At 39.5% G+C, this 16760-nt stretch overlaps 1 protein-coding gene across 3 annotated transcripts in view; it reads left to right on the plus strand.

Annotated features, from left to right (window-relative positions):
• LOC139754092 (uncharacterized) overlaps window positions 1-16760 on the plus strand; it is a 61344-nt gene that overhangs the window by 13850 nt on the left and 30734 nt on the right. For 2 of the 3 annotated variants that reach the window (XM_071671159.1, XM_071671161.1), the window contains exons 4-9: window positions 2008-2310; window positions 5830-6185; window positions 8143-8392; window positions 11738-11902; window positions 12872-13024; window positions 15993-16133. In XM_071671159.1, the coding sequence (XP_071527260.1) occupies window positions 2008-2310; window positions 5830-6185; window positions 8143-8392; window positions 11738-11902; window positions 12872-13024; window positions 15993-16133 (1368 nt within the window). The remainder of the gene's footprint in view (window positions 1-2007; window positions 2311-5829; window positions 6186-8142; window positions 8393-11737; window positions 11903-12871; window positions 13025-15992; window positions 16134-16760) is intronic. The other variant, XM_071671162.1, reaches the window with a different exon arrangement.

The raw sequence follows: 16760 nt of genomic DNA on the forward strand, positions 1-16760 counted from the left end.
GGGTCGATGTGCTGTCAGTGGGCTGAACCAGGGCATGTGGGGCCTGGGTGTGGATAGGGAGCTGTGGCTCCAGTGCATTACACATGACAGCTAGAGACTGAGTGTGAACGAATTTGGACTTTTTTTGTCTGTTTTCCTGGTGCTACCTCGCTGAAGCAGGGTGTAGTGATGCTGTTTCCTGTGGGGCAGGGTAGCAACAGGAATGGGAGAAGGCAAGCAAGTATGAATATGTGCATGTGTATATATGTACATGTCTGTTTATGTATATGTATGTATGTGTGCATTTGTTGATATGTATATGTATGTGTATGGGCTTTCATTATATATAAGTATATATGAGTGGATGGGCCATTCTTTTGTTTCCTGGTGTTACCTCGCTGACGTGGGAAACAGCGATCAAGTATAATGAATATGAATAGATATGTTTGTGTGTGTGTGTGTGTATGTTGTAAGTAGTTGGTAGGCAGCCAGCAACCAGGGAGGTATATTGCCAGTACAACCCACCTATGAAAGTGAAAGCTGCATAGTAAGCCTGCACTTCATTGGTTTTTAAGTTGCAATCCTATGACCCAGATAGTAATGGGAGCATATATAAGAGAACCTAAGAGGGTGTACTTAAATGTTTTGGACACATGGAGATTATGAGTGAGGAAAGGATGATTAAATGGGTATACACGTCAGAAGTTGAGGGAACAAGTAAAAGGGGGACCCAAGAAGGATGTGGAAGGATGAAATGAAAGCTGCTTTGAAGGTTCAGGGTCTGAACATGTAGGAGGATGCAAGGGGTGCAAGGAATGGAGTGGAATGGTATACAGGGGACAATGGACCCAGCCACGGCATATGAAGTGGACATGAAAACCATTGAAAGGTTTGTGGAGCCTGATCATTGATAAGGGGCTCTGGATACACTGCATTATAGATGACAGTTAGTGTGTGGATATGAGCGAATTAAGTAATTTTCTTTTTCTGGGAAATTGTGAACTTATATGGAAAAAACTCAGTTGAGCATTTCTAAATACTTTGAAATATTTATAACATTTGCCTGTTCCACTATTTTGGTAGTGATTCTATGAGCAGCTCAATTAGTTTGTTGAGTGTCACAGCACATTCCTTAATGTTTCTTGCCATGTTGTGTACCTGACAGTATTGTTAAGGAAATGTCATATCTCTGATGATAATTTGCACATCTCAGAATAGTAGACATCATGTTTTCCTAAACAGCATTTAATCTTAAGCATGTTGTGATTCTTTTGGGTTCTGAAATCTACACAGTTTTGCTTCAGATTTACCAGACGTAAAATATGCACAGTTCCCATACATAGCCTTTACTGTCCATGGTTTCCCTTTTCTTTTGTTGTGCCTTCCTTCACCTCACTCACCATTTGTGTATCCATCTGTCACTTCTATCACTTTTTTGTCATCTTATTCCTTTCTATTTCTGAGTCTATTCCTATTTTGGTATTCTGATATCCACTCTGTAAGTTCATGTTGTCTGTATTTGCCTTGTTTGGGCCTGTTCAATTTCTCACAACATTACATGTGACATAATCTTCCCCTCTTTCATCGTTTGTATATGTTTCTATTTGTATCATCCATCTCTCTGTGTTATGAAGGCTTGGTTTGTAATGGTGATTTTTATCCAGCTTTTGGAAATATCCACCATAGGAATATAGGTGCTTTTTCTATACTATTTCTGTAAGAGTGGATTGTGAGTGTGAAAGACCTTTGTTCTCTTGGAATCTACCTTTTCATTGTAAACATGCAGGGTTCCCTGGCTTAATAGACATATAATACCTTGAAGTTGTCTGTTGTAAATGATTTCTCCATCACCACTCATTTCAATTCATTTACATTTTATGTTATATGTTGATTTTTTTTTATTATAATTACTATTCTGTTTTATCTCTTCTTTTTACCTCTGGGATTTTTCAGTACCAATTACTCTTTAACTTTTGTTTATGTTATTATAAGAATTTATTCTTAAGTGTCTACCTTTCATTTTTTCAGGCAATAGAATTTCTGATTAAGCAGAAGGAAGAAGAGTGGAACACACTCCTCAGGTTACAGAAGCGTAAGGAGGAACTATATATCCAGTTAGCAAGAAGACGGCAAATTCTCCTCATGAAGAGTGGCCAAGGAGACACAGATGAGGGAGTTGTAGGGAAAGTGGAGGAGGAAGCCAGTGGTGAGGGACGTAGCAACCTTCTTTTCCTACCTCAGGGAGGATATTCCTCTTTGGGAGGTCCTCAGTTGCCACTCATGATGATGAGTCAGTTGATAGCAGGTTCTGCATCATCTCAGGCCATCCAGGTAGGGGTACTACCTTTATGGATTCCACATCTCTTATTAGTAAAGTATCTGCTACCAAAAATCTACTTAATGAAATATTCCACTCTACAAAAGAGTTAGCAAATAAATGAGGAAAGGATGAGTAAGGAAACAGACGAAAGAATGGCCCAACCCACCCACATACACATGTATATACATACACGTCCACACACGCAAATATACATACCTATACATCTTAACGTATACATATATATACACACAGACATATACATATATACACATGTACATAATTCATACTGTCTGCCTTTATTCATTCCCATCGCCACCCAGCCACACATGAATATAACAACCCCATCCCCCCCTCATGTGCGCGAGGTAGCGCTAGGAAAAGACAACAAAGGCTACATTCGTTCACACTCAGTCTCTAGCTGTCATGTAGTAATGCACCGAAACCACAGCACCCTTTCCACATCCAGGCCCTACAGAACTTTCCATGGTTTACCCCAGACGCTTCACATGCCCTGGTTCAATCCATTGACAGCACGTTGACTCAGGTATACCACATCGTTCCAATTCACTCTATTCCTTGCCCACCTTTCACCCTCCTGCATGTTCAGGCCCCGATCACTGAATATCTTTTTCACTCCATCTTTCCACCTCCAATTTGGTCTCCCACTTCTCCTCGTTCCCTCCACCTCTGACACATATATCCTCTTGGTCAATCTTTCCTCACTCATTCTCTCCATGTGACCAAACCATTTCAAAACACCCTTTTCTGCTCTCTCAACCACACTCTTTTTATTATCACGCATCTCTCTTACCCTATTATTACTTACTCGATCAAACCACCTCACACCACATATTGTCCTCAAACATCTCATTTCCAGCACATCCACCCTCCTGCACACAACTCTATCCATAGCCCACGCCTCACAACCATACAACATTGTTGGAACCACTAGTCCTTCAAACATACCCATTTTTGCTTTCTGAGATAATGTTCTCGACTTCCACACATTCTTCAAGGCTCCCAGAATTTTCGCCCCCTCCCCCACCCTATGATTCACTTCCGCTTCCATGGCTCCATCCGCTGCCAAATCCACTCCCAGATATCTAAAGCATTTCACTTCCTCCAGTTTTTCTCCATTCAAACTTACCTCCCAATATATGGAAGTGGAATCGAAACATATCATTGGACTCCAGTTTATGGTAGAAGTGATTTAGGCCAACATAGTATGATGTAGATTTTTTTCCATATGTTACTTCATTACCTCTTTTTCTGTTGTGAGATCACCTTAGAAACAAACTAACAGCACCCTTGTTGATTATCTCCATGATTTTTTGTTTTTTGACACAAAACAGTGTCAGTGGGACTGGAACCTCTTCTGGTCTTTTCTTGAAGATTCACACTTTTCTCAGTTCAAAAAGTCCATCTTTTAGAGTTCCTTTATGATCTTGTCATGAATTATCAAGGCTAGTGATTCTAGTGCCAAATAGGAACTCCTTTTAATGGAATTTCTATGGTATATCTCTGGAAAGTTTTCAGTTTATTATTCTTCAGTTTCCTTTTCAGGGTGTAGTTGTCTTTTTTCCAATTTTCTTGCAATCATCTGAGATTCTCTCTGGCCTTATAGCATCTCATCAGTTTATCATAAAACTCTCCTTTTGATATCCCTTGGTACTTAAAGAATGTGAGCATTACAAAGTGATGTCTAAACATAGTAACTGTTCCTTTTTGACCTGTGAATTTGGATGAGTTATCTTGATCAGTTATTCTGAAGGGAACATTGTTAGTATGGAAGTTTCTTAAAGCCTCTCTCAGTGGGAAGTATTTTGCTTGGGAACAATTTTTTTTCTTTTTTACACATTTTTCTACTGTATGTGAGTTCAGGGAGGTAAGTAGCCCTTACTGTTGGCTTTTCTAAGAACCTTCTTATGGCAGAGGTTATCAGGATGGTATTTGGTTTTTAATATAATATATCTATCATTGACAAGAGAATAAGTGGGAACATCACTGAAGGGGGCAAAAGGGGAAGTGATAACAGGCAGTGAGAAGGTAGAGTGAGTATTTTGAAGGATTTTCAGTGTGTGGATGGATGATTTGGTGTGGGTAGTATGCAAAGTGAGACAGTTGTAGAGAATGGTTTGGTGGAGAGAGAAGTGGTGGTGAAATCCTGGCTTAAGATGAAATGCAGCAAAGCAGCTGGAATGGATGGTACTGTTTTGGTGGTTGGTTTGTAAAGGTTATCACCCCGTATGGGTCATGGTGAGGTGACCTGAGATTTGGCAGAATGCATGTATAGTGCCATTGTATAAAGGCAAGGGGGATAAAGGAAATTGTTCAAGCTATAGAGGTAGTCATTAGGAACTTTAGGCATGAACCCCTGAAACACTGTGATGAACTCACCCTCTGCTAGTGGTCTGCTAAGGGTGAGGCACTAAAGGCTAAGAAGCGGCATTGGGGTTCTTTAGTTATGGAGACTGTTGCCATGGCCACCCCTTTGAGGGAGTTCCAATTGGAGCAGGCATCAGAGATATAGATAGGTAGAGTAGATATCTCACTATAGTGTAGATGGTTGTTCAGGTGTGGTATTGAAGTTGTCGCTGCTAGTGTATAAGGATTCAAGTGTTTGAGAATGACTCTGTAACATTGTCTTCTTGCTATACTTGGCCACTTTGATGAAGGTTCTCTTTAACCCTCTTCCTCTATGGTGATATGGCTCATGGCTCACAGGACAAACTGATCCTTAAGAGAAATGCATGTTTTGAAGTATGAAAACTTTCCTTCTGGGACAGTGTTCCAAAAGCATTTTCCCAGTTAGTGCATCCCACCTTTCCTTCCCTTCTCTTTCACAGAACCTCTCACTAACTGACAATGATCAGCGTTAGGTTGGTACCTGTGGTCCAAGAATAATGAAATGCATTTTGACTGATGACCTAGTAATATTGATGTCTTTACTTAGTGGAGGTTGATGATTGGTTAGAGGGTGGACCCAGGCTGAGCCATGACATTAACTACCCAGCAGGTGATTGATGAAGGGTGGGAGGCATATGCTTTCCCTGTAAGGTAGGGGTTCAGGGGTTTCTAGCCCTTGGAGTTATGAGATATCTTTTGGCTTCCAGGACACCATCCTTGGGAGAGAGTTGATGATATTTTAACATTTACATGTTTTCAAATTACATCAAATATACTGAAGGTTTTGGCTGCAGGGAAAGTTAGATGAGGTTTATGTACTAGGTTCTTTTGATTCATGAAAGTGTTTCTCTTAATTCTTCCATATATTTTTTCCTGATATTTACTGCCCTTGCTACTATTAGTTATCAGAGGATTACTTAATATCAGTATATTTCATTAATGCTCATTGAAATTACTTCTGCCTAGTGGTAGGAGTTGATTGATATTTTTTTCCACTTCCATTACTTCTTGTGCTGCCCTTGAAATACATATTTTCCAAGACACAGTACTGTGAAAAATTCCTTTTTATCTGTTTCATTGAACCATAAGTATATTTATATATATTTTTGCCATGTATCTTGCAGATGCTACCACAGGTTTTAACAACAAAGGAAAACAATCAAGGAGATAGTGGTGGCAATAGTAACAGCAACATCAGTGTCATTGATATTCATACCAGTAGTAACAAGCCTGGCAGCGAGACTCCAAAAGTTTCCATGTCTTCAGAAGCCCATAGCAAACTCAGTAAGCAGTTAAACTCTGGCATGGCCTCCATGAAACCTATACTACCCAAGCCACCAGGGGGTACAAGTGCCCTCTCTGGTTTACCTACGACCCTCTCCTTCACAGCTACTGGTCATGGTCCTCAAGGTCCTACTGTCAATGTCCAACATTTAATAGCAGCACACCGGAAAGAGAACCCAGATACTCCACCTATCAGGTAATAGAGGTTGAAGATGAAGAATATTTGAGGGAAAGAAAAGGGTAACCAGTAGGTGTATATGTTTGTGTTTATAATGAAGATAAAAAGATAAAGGGGTAAGCTAGATATATTTTCCTGGTAATTTGACTTCAGAGATGTGTATGAACTGTGATGTTTAGAGTAATTCCTGCAAGAATTGTCTTGATGTTTGATAAGAAATAATACACAGATGAATGAAAATTCCCATAGTATTTGAGTAAATTAAGAGAAAGTGATAATTTGCCTATTTAAAAAAAAAGTCATGGATATAGGTGGGTTGGGATATGGCACACATTAGTTTAGAAAAATGTTCATGTTTCAAATCATGCTATATCATGACACCCATTTCCATGGAAATAAGGGTTAGGGACTGAAAAAGAAAAGATACACAAAATGTTATTTAAACAAAGGAATTGATATAGCAAGTAACACTGAAAATGACAACAAAGGAATTGATATAGCAAGTAACACTGAAAATGTTTTGTCAATGAAAATATTGTACAGCGCATACATAATTCAATAGATAGTTATCATCCAATGTCATACCCACATTATCTTCACAATTTGGGATAGGCAAGGTAAGTTTTTCTATTATTTTTTCTGAAATTGTAGATAATCATTATCTCGTGCATTAAGTAGGGACCTACAAAAGAGAATTGTATAGAAAAAATATGTATAAGATACAACTTACCATATCATTCACCAAACTAATTGAGGTACTGTGAAGTTTATATTTTATAGATTGTATTTCTAGTGTTTTGTCTTTGTTTGTGAGTTGTTTGGTGGTGTCACTGATTTTGGAAAAAGGTAAGGTTTGTGGATGAATGTTAAGTTTATCCCTGTGTCCTTGTATGCTATTTCTTACAGTTGTGTTGCTGTAGAAAGGTGGGAGGATAGATCTGGTCATGAGTCTAATTTCTTGGATGAGGACTGTGTGGTTGTTGTATTCTTTGAGTTAGAGGAGTATTTCCATGGGTTTGTTCTTGATGCCACTGGCATAGTTTCAAGATGTTTAGTTTGCTGCTAGGGTTCTTCAGAGTAGAATAATTTGTTTGTGAAGATTGAGAGTGTGCATTCTGTGATGTTGTTTGGTGGGAGTTTGTGCTGGATGTGGGAGGGGGGGATTATTTATGGGGTTTTGTGAGTTCTTGTTTTAGTGGTTCCTACATTTTCTATGTTTTGAGTAGTCTCTAATGGGTGATAATGATCTGCAGTGGCAATGATACGACCAAGTGCAGATGGAGCATCTGAAGGTATAATGTTTTTTGACAGGAATTTGGCAATGTGGGTAGAAGTAGGTAGTCTTTTCTTTCTGCCTCACTAACATGTGGACTACTGGCATTCTGTTTACAAACATTCAATCTTTCCTTGTCATTTGTAACACTTAATAACACTTAACTCACTCGGCTTATTCTTCATAACTAGATTTTCCTGCCGTGAGCACTATGCACAAGCCCAACCTTTTGGCAAAATGGTAGAAGTAGTAGGTAGGGACATTTAGGCAGGATCATCAAATAGAAACATTAGGATGAAGTTGTAGGTAGGAGCATTAGATAGTAGTCATTAGGAACATAAAAACCTTTGCAAACACTGCGCTAGAATTGCCCTCAGCCAGTGGCCTGTTAAGAATGAGGCACTAATGGCTGAGAAGCAGTACTGGAGTTCTTTAGTTATGGAGACTGTTACTGTGGCCATCCCTTTGAGGAAGTTCCAGTTGGAACAGTCATCAAAGATATAGATAGATAGATAGATAGGGCAAAAGTATCCTGGTGACCCAGGTTTAGGGTTAATGTCACCAGCTTGCAATTATCTTTTCAAAACTTTTTCTTCATTTCAAAGCATGCAGCACTTGTTAGAAGTTAGTCGTGACATTTGATCTTCTTATTTGATTAGTATATGCTTAGTTTACGAACAGTGTTGCTAATTTTAAGCTTAGTTTGAAAACTCTAACCAACAGAAGAGCCACACGAGGGGCTTGGCGGCATCGTTATGATGGTGACAAGCGAGCATCACGTGAGCAGGACCGTCCTCCTAGTGCATCCAGCAACAGTAGTGATGCAGATACCCGAACCACACCTTCTTCCAAGAATTTGCTGCCCATGAGTGATCCATCAGTATCATACAAAGATGTTCTTCTACATCTTGCAGAATTAACTCAAATAGAAAAGCAACCTGGATCCCCACAGGTGATGATTTATTAGTGTTAGATACAGTAATGCACACACATTAAAACACCATCATGCAGCAGTGCAAATGTTGATTCAACATATCACAAAATCCTTCATGTCAAAGATATAACTTCCACATTGAAGACACTGAGCACTTATTTCTCAATTGTCTTGTGTTCACCTTTACACACACACACATACACACACAAAACATCACCTTACTGTTTGACTAATTGTCCTGCTTAATGGAAGTTGTTGGCTCCCTAGCACTGTTGGAGTACCACAGTGGGATATGATATACATTATTATTATTTTTTTGTATTTTGCTTTGTTGCTGTCTCCCGCGTTTGTGAGGTAGCGCAAGGAAACAGACGAAAGAAATGGCCCAACCCACCCTCATACACATGTATATACATACACGTCCACACACGCAAATATACATCCCCATACATCTCAATGTACACATATATATATATATATACACACACAGACACATACATATATACACATGCACACAATTCACACTGTATGCCTTTATTCATTGCCATCGCCACCTCGCCACACATGGAATAACATCCCCCTCCCCCCTCATGTGTGCGAGGTAGCACTAGGAAAAGACAACAAAGGCCCCATTCGTTCACACTCAGTCTCTAGCTGTCATGCAGTAATGCCCGAAACCACAGTTCCCTTTCCACATCCAGGCCCCACAGAACTTTCCATGGTTTACCCCAGACGCTTCACATGCCCTGATTCAATCCATTGACAGCATGTCGACCCTGGTATACCACATCGATCCAATTCACTCTATTCCTTGCCCGCCTTTCACTCTCCTGCATGTTCAGGCCCCGATCACTCAAAATCTTTTTCACTCCATCTTTCCACCTCCAATTTGGTCTCCCACTTCTCCTCGTTCCCTCCACCTCCAACACATATATCCTTTTGGTCAATCTTTCCTCACTCATTCTCTCCCTGTGCCCAAACCATTTCAAGACACCCTCTTCTGCTATCTCAACCATGTTCTTTTTATTTCCACACATCTCTTTTACCCTTACATTACTTACTCGATCAAACCACCTCACACCACATATTGTCCTCAAACATCTCATTTCCAGCACATTCACCCTCCTGCACACAACTCTATCCATAGCCCACGCCTCGCAGCCATACAACATTGTTGGAACCACTTTTCCTTCAAACATACCCATTTTTGCTTTCCAAGATAATGTTCTCAACTTCCACACATTCTTCAAGGCTCCCAGGATTTTCACCCCCTCCCCCACCCTATGATTCACTTCCGCTTCCATGGCTCCATCCGCTGCTGGATCCACTCCCAGATATCTAAAACACTTTACTTCCTCCAGTTTTTCTCCATTCAAACTTACCTCCCAGTTGACTTGACCCTCAACCCTACTGTACCTAATAACCTTGCTCTTATTCACATTGACTCTTAACTTTCTTCTTTCACACACTTTACCAAACTCAGTCACCAGCTTCTGCAGTTTCTTACATGAATTAGCCACCAGTGCTGTATCATCAGCGAACAACAACTGACTCACTTCCCAAGCTCTCTCATCCCCAACAGACTTCATACTTGCCCCTCTTTCCAAAAGTCTTGCATTCACCTCCGCAGACAGTATGAATTATGTACATGTGTATATATGTATATGTCTGTGTGTGTATATACATGTATACGTCGAGATGTATAGGTATGTATATTTGTGTGTTTGGACGCGTTTGGATGTGTATGTGGGTGGGTTGGGCCATTCTTTCGTCTGTTTCTTTGCGCTACCTCGCTAACACAGGAGACAGCGACAAAGCAAAACAAATAAATGAATAATAAATAATAGATATTATAATATATGTCTCCTCGTTCCCTCCACCCCTGACACATATATCCTCTTTGTCAATCTTTCCTCACTCATTCTCTCCATGTAACCAAACCGTTTCAAAACAGCCTCTTCTGCTCTCTCAACCACACTCTTTTTATTACCGCACATCTCTCTTACCCTATTATTACTTACTCAATCAAACCACCTCTTACCACATATTGTCCTCAAACATGTCATTTCCAGCACAACCACCCTCCTGCGCACAAGTCTATCCATAGCCCACGCCTCGCAACCATACAGCATTGTTGGAACCACTATTCCCTCAAACATCCCCATTTTTGCTTTCCGAGATAATGTTCTCGACTTCCACACATTCTTCAAAGCTCCCAGAATTTTCACCCCCTCCCCCACCCTATGATTCATTTCCGCTTCCATGGTTCCATCCGCTGCCAAATCCACTCCCAGATATCTAAATCACTTCACCTCCTCCAGTTTTTATTCATTCAAACTTACCTCCCAATTGACTTGACCCTCAACCCTTCTCTACCTAATAACCTTGCTCTTATTCACATTTACTCTCAACTTTCTTCTTTCACACACTCTACCAAACTCAGTCACCAGCTTCTGCAGTTTCTCACATGAATCAGCCACCAGCGCTGTATCATCAGCGAACAGCAACTGACTCACTTCCCAAGCTCTCTCATCCACAACAGACTGCATACTTGCCCCTCTTTCCAAAACTCTTGCATTCACCTCCCTAACCACCCCATCCATAAACAAATTAAACAACCATGGAGACATCACACACCCCTGTCGCAAACCTACATTCACTGAGAACCAATCACTTTCCTCTCTTCCTACACTTACACATGCCTTACATCCTCGATAAAAACTTTTCACTGCTTCTAACAACTTGCCCCCCTCACCATATATTCTTAATACCTTCCACAGAGCATCTCTATCAACTCTTATCATATGCCTTCTCCAGATCCGTAAATGCTACATACAAATCCATTTGCTTTTCTAAGTATTTCTCACATACATTCTTCAAAGCAAACACCTGATCCACAGATCCTCTACCACATCTGAAACCACACTGCTCTTCCCCAATCTGATGCTCTGTACATGCCTTCACCCTCTCAATCAATACCCTTCCACATGATTTCCAAGGATTACTCAACAAAGTTATACCTCTGTAATTTGAGCACTCACCTTTGTCCCCTTTGCCTTTGTACAATGGCACTATGCAAGCATTCCACCAATCCTCAGGCACCTCACCATGAATCATACATACACACACACACACAAAGCAGTCTTTGTAAATGATAAAGGTTGTATTTACCTAGTTATTCAGTAGGTTGTATTAATTTATTCTGTTTCCATGGTGCTCCTTGTCATGCAAGACATACAGGATTGTAAAAAGACTTAGTTTTCTGCAGCATATTTCCTACTCTGTTGTTATCATCCTTTATGGTAGGTACATTAAAGTATATATTTTCATGTAAAAATTAAGCAAAAGCTTTTTACTCCTTAGATCTCAATTTTCCCTGTGAGTAGCAGTGAAGGAGTCCCGAAGAGGTCTGATGGTAGTCGAGAATCCACCCCAGCAGTAAGGGATCAGACTCCTCCTTCTATTCCCCCCACTGCTACTCCACCCACATCAAAGCCTAATTTGGAAGCACCATCAGCATTAGCTAAGGTTGGAGTTATACCGTTTTGAAGTTATATTGTACTAGTAAAATTTAACAACATTTATTGTAATGATGCATGGTTTGATACACCAGTAATGTCATAAAGATTCTTAGTTCTTTGAGTTCTGCTTGGCAAACTGGAGTGCAATATGATATTAGATATTGTCATAGGATTGTTGATTGTGACTGGTTCCTGAACTCTTACTTGATTGTCCTATGTTGCTGTTTTCTATGAGGTTTTATTTACCCATTCTTTTATCTTGAATACTGATGTGGAAGATGTCAAAAGCTTTTACTTTTTTACTTAAGGAAGCTTCATTTCTGCTGACCACTTCACTGTTTGAAATATTTTGACACCTCTGATTTGAAGGATGTTCTCTGCTACTAAGAAGTCAGTAGAATGTTAGTTGTCTGTTTTCTCATTAAATCACTAGGCATTGCCTCTCTCTCCAGCTGTCCGTCTTGGTCTGCTGTGATGTTACTACCCTCTCCCTGTTCTACGTGTATCATGTTGGTGTCTGCTTTCATGAGCTGTCTTCTTGTGTTTCTGCCATCAGGGCTTGGACCCATGATTTGCTTTCAGCTGCTGCTACTAGTTTCTGTGTGGAGACCAGCAGCATAAGGATTACATGTTTTGATACCTCCTTCTTCCTGTGAACAGAAAAGCTGTGGAACTCCTTTCCTTGTTTCATCTTACCCATTCCAATAATCAGTCTACCTTAAAGAGTCAGGTCTACAAACATTTGAGGAGCTCTGATTAATTTTCACATACTTTGTTTTTACCCTTTTTTCGTTTTACTCAAGTTGGCCTTGATTGGGGCTTGTTTGTTTGTTTTATGTTAGCCAGTATAAAAAGTGAATCTAAGCACATAAATGAGTCTCATACTCTTATAGCATGTTTTTAATGGATTGATTTTCAAACATCCGTCTCTCTTGTAGTTCACTTAACCACAGTGGGTTTTTTCTTACCTGTACAGCTACTACTGGAGTCCAGAGCCAATGTATCTAGTGGCAGTTTAGTTAAAGCTGTTGGAGACTCTGCATCAAACTCACAGTACCTCACACTCTCTGCACTTCTATCTGGTGGATCAACAACAACCATCAAAGATAAATCTGCTACACACTCACAAGTAAGTCAACAAGAGGTAATATGAGGGTAAAGATCAAGAAACCTCGAGTTGAACTGTTGTTACTGTCACAAAATTATTTTCCTATTGATTGTTCATATGATGTATCTCTTCAGAAAAATATTTAGGTAGCAAATTTATCAGAGACACTTAGAGGATAGAAGTAAAAGAATATTACTCTGGGAGTGGAAAGCAGGAAATCCCTCCCTCTTCTACTAATTTTCTGATAATAGGAGGAAAAGAAGGACCTAAAGAAGGATGCTTCCTAGAAGGCTTAGTTGTCTGTTCTTGATGCTACCTCACTTAGGTGGGAGAGGTGAGGAAATATGAAAAAAATTATTAGTAGGCTCTTGGGAAAGATATATATACAGTCTCAGGCATTTTGATTTTGGTAAATATTGTGTCTAGGGAAATCCTTCCATTTCTCTTTGTGTGTACTCATTTGTTATTCAACTTGTACTTATTCCACTTCATCATATCACACTATGTTTCACACAAATTTTTTTCATGCAAGTTCTTCTTTCTTTCTTTCATACTATTCGCCATTTCCCGCGTCAGCGAGGTAGCGTTAAGAACAGAGGACTGGGCCTCTGAGGAAACATCCTCATCCAGCCCCCTTCTCTGTTCCTTCCTTTGGAAAAAAAAAAAAAAAAAAAAAAGAGAGGGGAGGATTTCCAGCCCCCCGCTCCCTTCCCTTTTAGTCGCCTTCTACGACACGCAGGGAATACGTGGGAAGTATTCTTTCTCCCCTATCCCCAGGGTTAGGTGGTAATATGATAACCTGTCCTATAAAGTTATCAGTTCATGGTCGTCCAGTTTTTGAATATGTAGAAGTGTATATTACAGGATTTTCATTCTTTGACTCTGTCACCATTACTTTAACCAGTTTATGTCTTTTCATATAACTAATATACAATGTTTGTCTCTTTCACCTTATTGAAAATTTTTTCAAATATAGGAAAATACATTTCATAAATGCTTACTCAATATACTCTTACAAATCCAGGATGCTTGAGACTGAGGCTTTGCTGGCTTTTAGGATTTCCTGATTTTTTTTTATTTCAATACCCATTGTTGATAAACAGTACAAACATTTCTGATTTCGTGAAATTTTAAGAATTCAGAATTACAGAACTTTATCTCAAACACCTTTTGACAGCAAAGTCCAAGAGATGGGGGCCCTATAAATTTAGACCTCCTTTCTCGATTTCAATTCAGTTTCAAAACGTTTATTCTCAGGAGAAAAGGGACCCCCATCTACATCAAAGAAAGGTGCCTTTATTACAGTGTTAGCATTTTCCATTGGCTTTGCACATGTGGGCATCACATAACAATTTATGTTTTTATTTCCAGAATTGTCAAGTTGCGCTCCTTTGACCTCGGTAACTCTTTTCTTTCTGCCTCACCCACATGTGGACTGATTGTATTCTGTCCACATATAGACAATCCCTCCTTGTCACATAACATATGACACTTAACTTATACAACTCATTCTTCATAACTTATTTTTTTTGTGTGGAGCTATGTGCTATCCCTGGCTTTTGGCAAAATGGTTGGAGCATTAGGTAGAAATAGCAGGTAGTAACATTAGACAGGATCATTATGTAGTAGTAGTGTGTAGGACCATTAGGCTGGATCATTAGGTAGAAGTAATAGGTTGGAACATTAGGTAGGAGCCTAGAGTTGCCCTATTTATGTGGCCTGTTAAGGATGAAACACTGAAGGCTAAGAAGGGGCCAAGGAGTTCATTAGTTATGGAGACTCTTTTGCCATTACTACCCAATTGAGGAAGTTCCTGAAGGGAACAGGCATTAGAGATATACGGATAGATAGATTTCCAAAGTTCTTCAGTCTAATTAATCCATTCTGATAACCTCTTTCTTTCTATTCTTTCATACTTGTCCTCTTGTTTCCTACATTAGTGAGGTGGTGCTAGGAACAGGCGAAGACAGGTCGCATTCGCTCACATCCATTCTCTAGCTGTCATATGCATTACACCAAAACCACAGTCCCCTATCCATTACCACACTCCAAAGACCTTTTCATGGTGTTCCTCAATCTGAGTCTTTGAGGAGGATGAGCACTCCCCACGTGACTCCTTCTTCTGTTTCCCCTTTTAGAAAGTTAAAATACAAGGCAGGGAGGGTTTCTAGCCCCCTGCTTTTGTCCCCTTTAGTCGCCTTCTACTACACGTAGGGAATGCGTGGGAAGTATTCTTTCTCCCCTATCCCCAGGGATAAATACTTACATGCTCTAGTTTAGTCCATTGACAGCATGGTGCCCCCTGTATACCACACTGTTCCAGTTCATTTTTTCCAGTCCACACCTTTCACACTCCTGCATGTTCTGTTAATCTGATAGTATTATTAATCACTTCATCTTCTCTTATTCTGAATTTAGGCAGTATGATACATTCTTGAATATACATTGAACTCATGCTATATTAGACCTTGTATGTATATCAGGAATTAGCTCCATTGGATACCCAATCTCTTGTTATACTGTTATCTGATATATTGGAACTAGTCTGTTATACTCGCTGATACTGCTCTGGTAAGTACAGTAGTTTCATTGCATAAAGATTATTTTACTTCTGTATTCCTTTGTTGTAACAGATTTTACAGAATCAGTGTATCATACAAATTAATATTTCATTTCAGTACAGGCATATGATAGTAGAAATATGATATCTTAATTTTTTTCTTGGAAGCATCTCTTCTACATCATCAAAAAATAACAATATACAAGTTGTATATTGTTATTTTTTGAGTTATGTTTAATTTATATCGAATGAAAATAATTATTTACTCCCCAGAACGTAAATGTTTTACTGTAATAGATTACAGTACAGCACAGTACAGTCTTATGTTTACTCTTATATTCTTTCATTTTTCTTGCCAAGGTAGGAAGAATTGAGCTTGTATAAGAAAAAAAATGGAACTTGAAAATGTTTTAATTGTTTTATTCTCAGGCGGAGAGTCGGAGTAAGAAAGCAAGCCATCCACCAGAAGAAGGAAGTGGTAACCCCAAGTGTCAAGGATGCCACAAACAACGAGCCCAGTTTGTTTGTGCTGGCTGTGGAAATCAGTGGTATTGCTCCAGGGAGTGTCAGGTAGAGTTTGACTTTGAACATTCATATATGTTTTACTTTAATAACAACTGTGTAATCACAGAATACTAGACTTGGCAAAATATTCGCATTGATGTATGATGAGAATTATGAGTTAGCAGTGTGTGTTGAGTAAGGAAGATGATTTTTGAATGGTGAGATGTGTGCTACTGTTTGGATGCAAAGAACATTTAGGTGAGAGATGGTTTCATAAGTGATTTTGAAATTATCAAAATAAGGAATTGCCTTACTGAGACTTTTATGTTTTTTGATTTGTAACCCTTTAGTGTGGATGGGTTTTAGCACCATTTTAGGGAAAGGAGGTCATGTGAAACAAACCCTTAAGATTTGTATGAGAGAGCTCTGTCTTAGACAAAAGGGAAGACTGGGTTGATTATATGTATCTGGACTGCCAGAAAGCATTTGTCACTGACGTGCATGGGAGGTTGTTTGAGAAGCTTTATCACCAGACAGGAATAGTGAGGAAAATCCCTCAGTGGATAGAAGATTATAACAGTGGGAGGAAACAGGATGCATGTCAGAGGAGCATTCTCCAAATGGGCTGAGATGACCAGAAAAGTTCCACAGGGCTCTGTTTAGGGAAAATTACTCTTCATAATCTATGTGAAT

Source organism: Panulirus ornatus, chromosome 16 (assembly GCF_036320965.1).
Source record: "Panulirus ornatus isolate Po-2019 chromosome 16, ASM3632096v1, whole genome shotgun sequence".
NCBI classification, from domain to species: domain Eukaryota; kingdom Metazoa; phylum Arthropoda; class Malacostraca; order Decapoda; family Palinuridae; genus Panulirus; species Panulirus ornatus.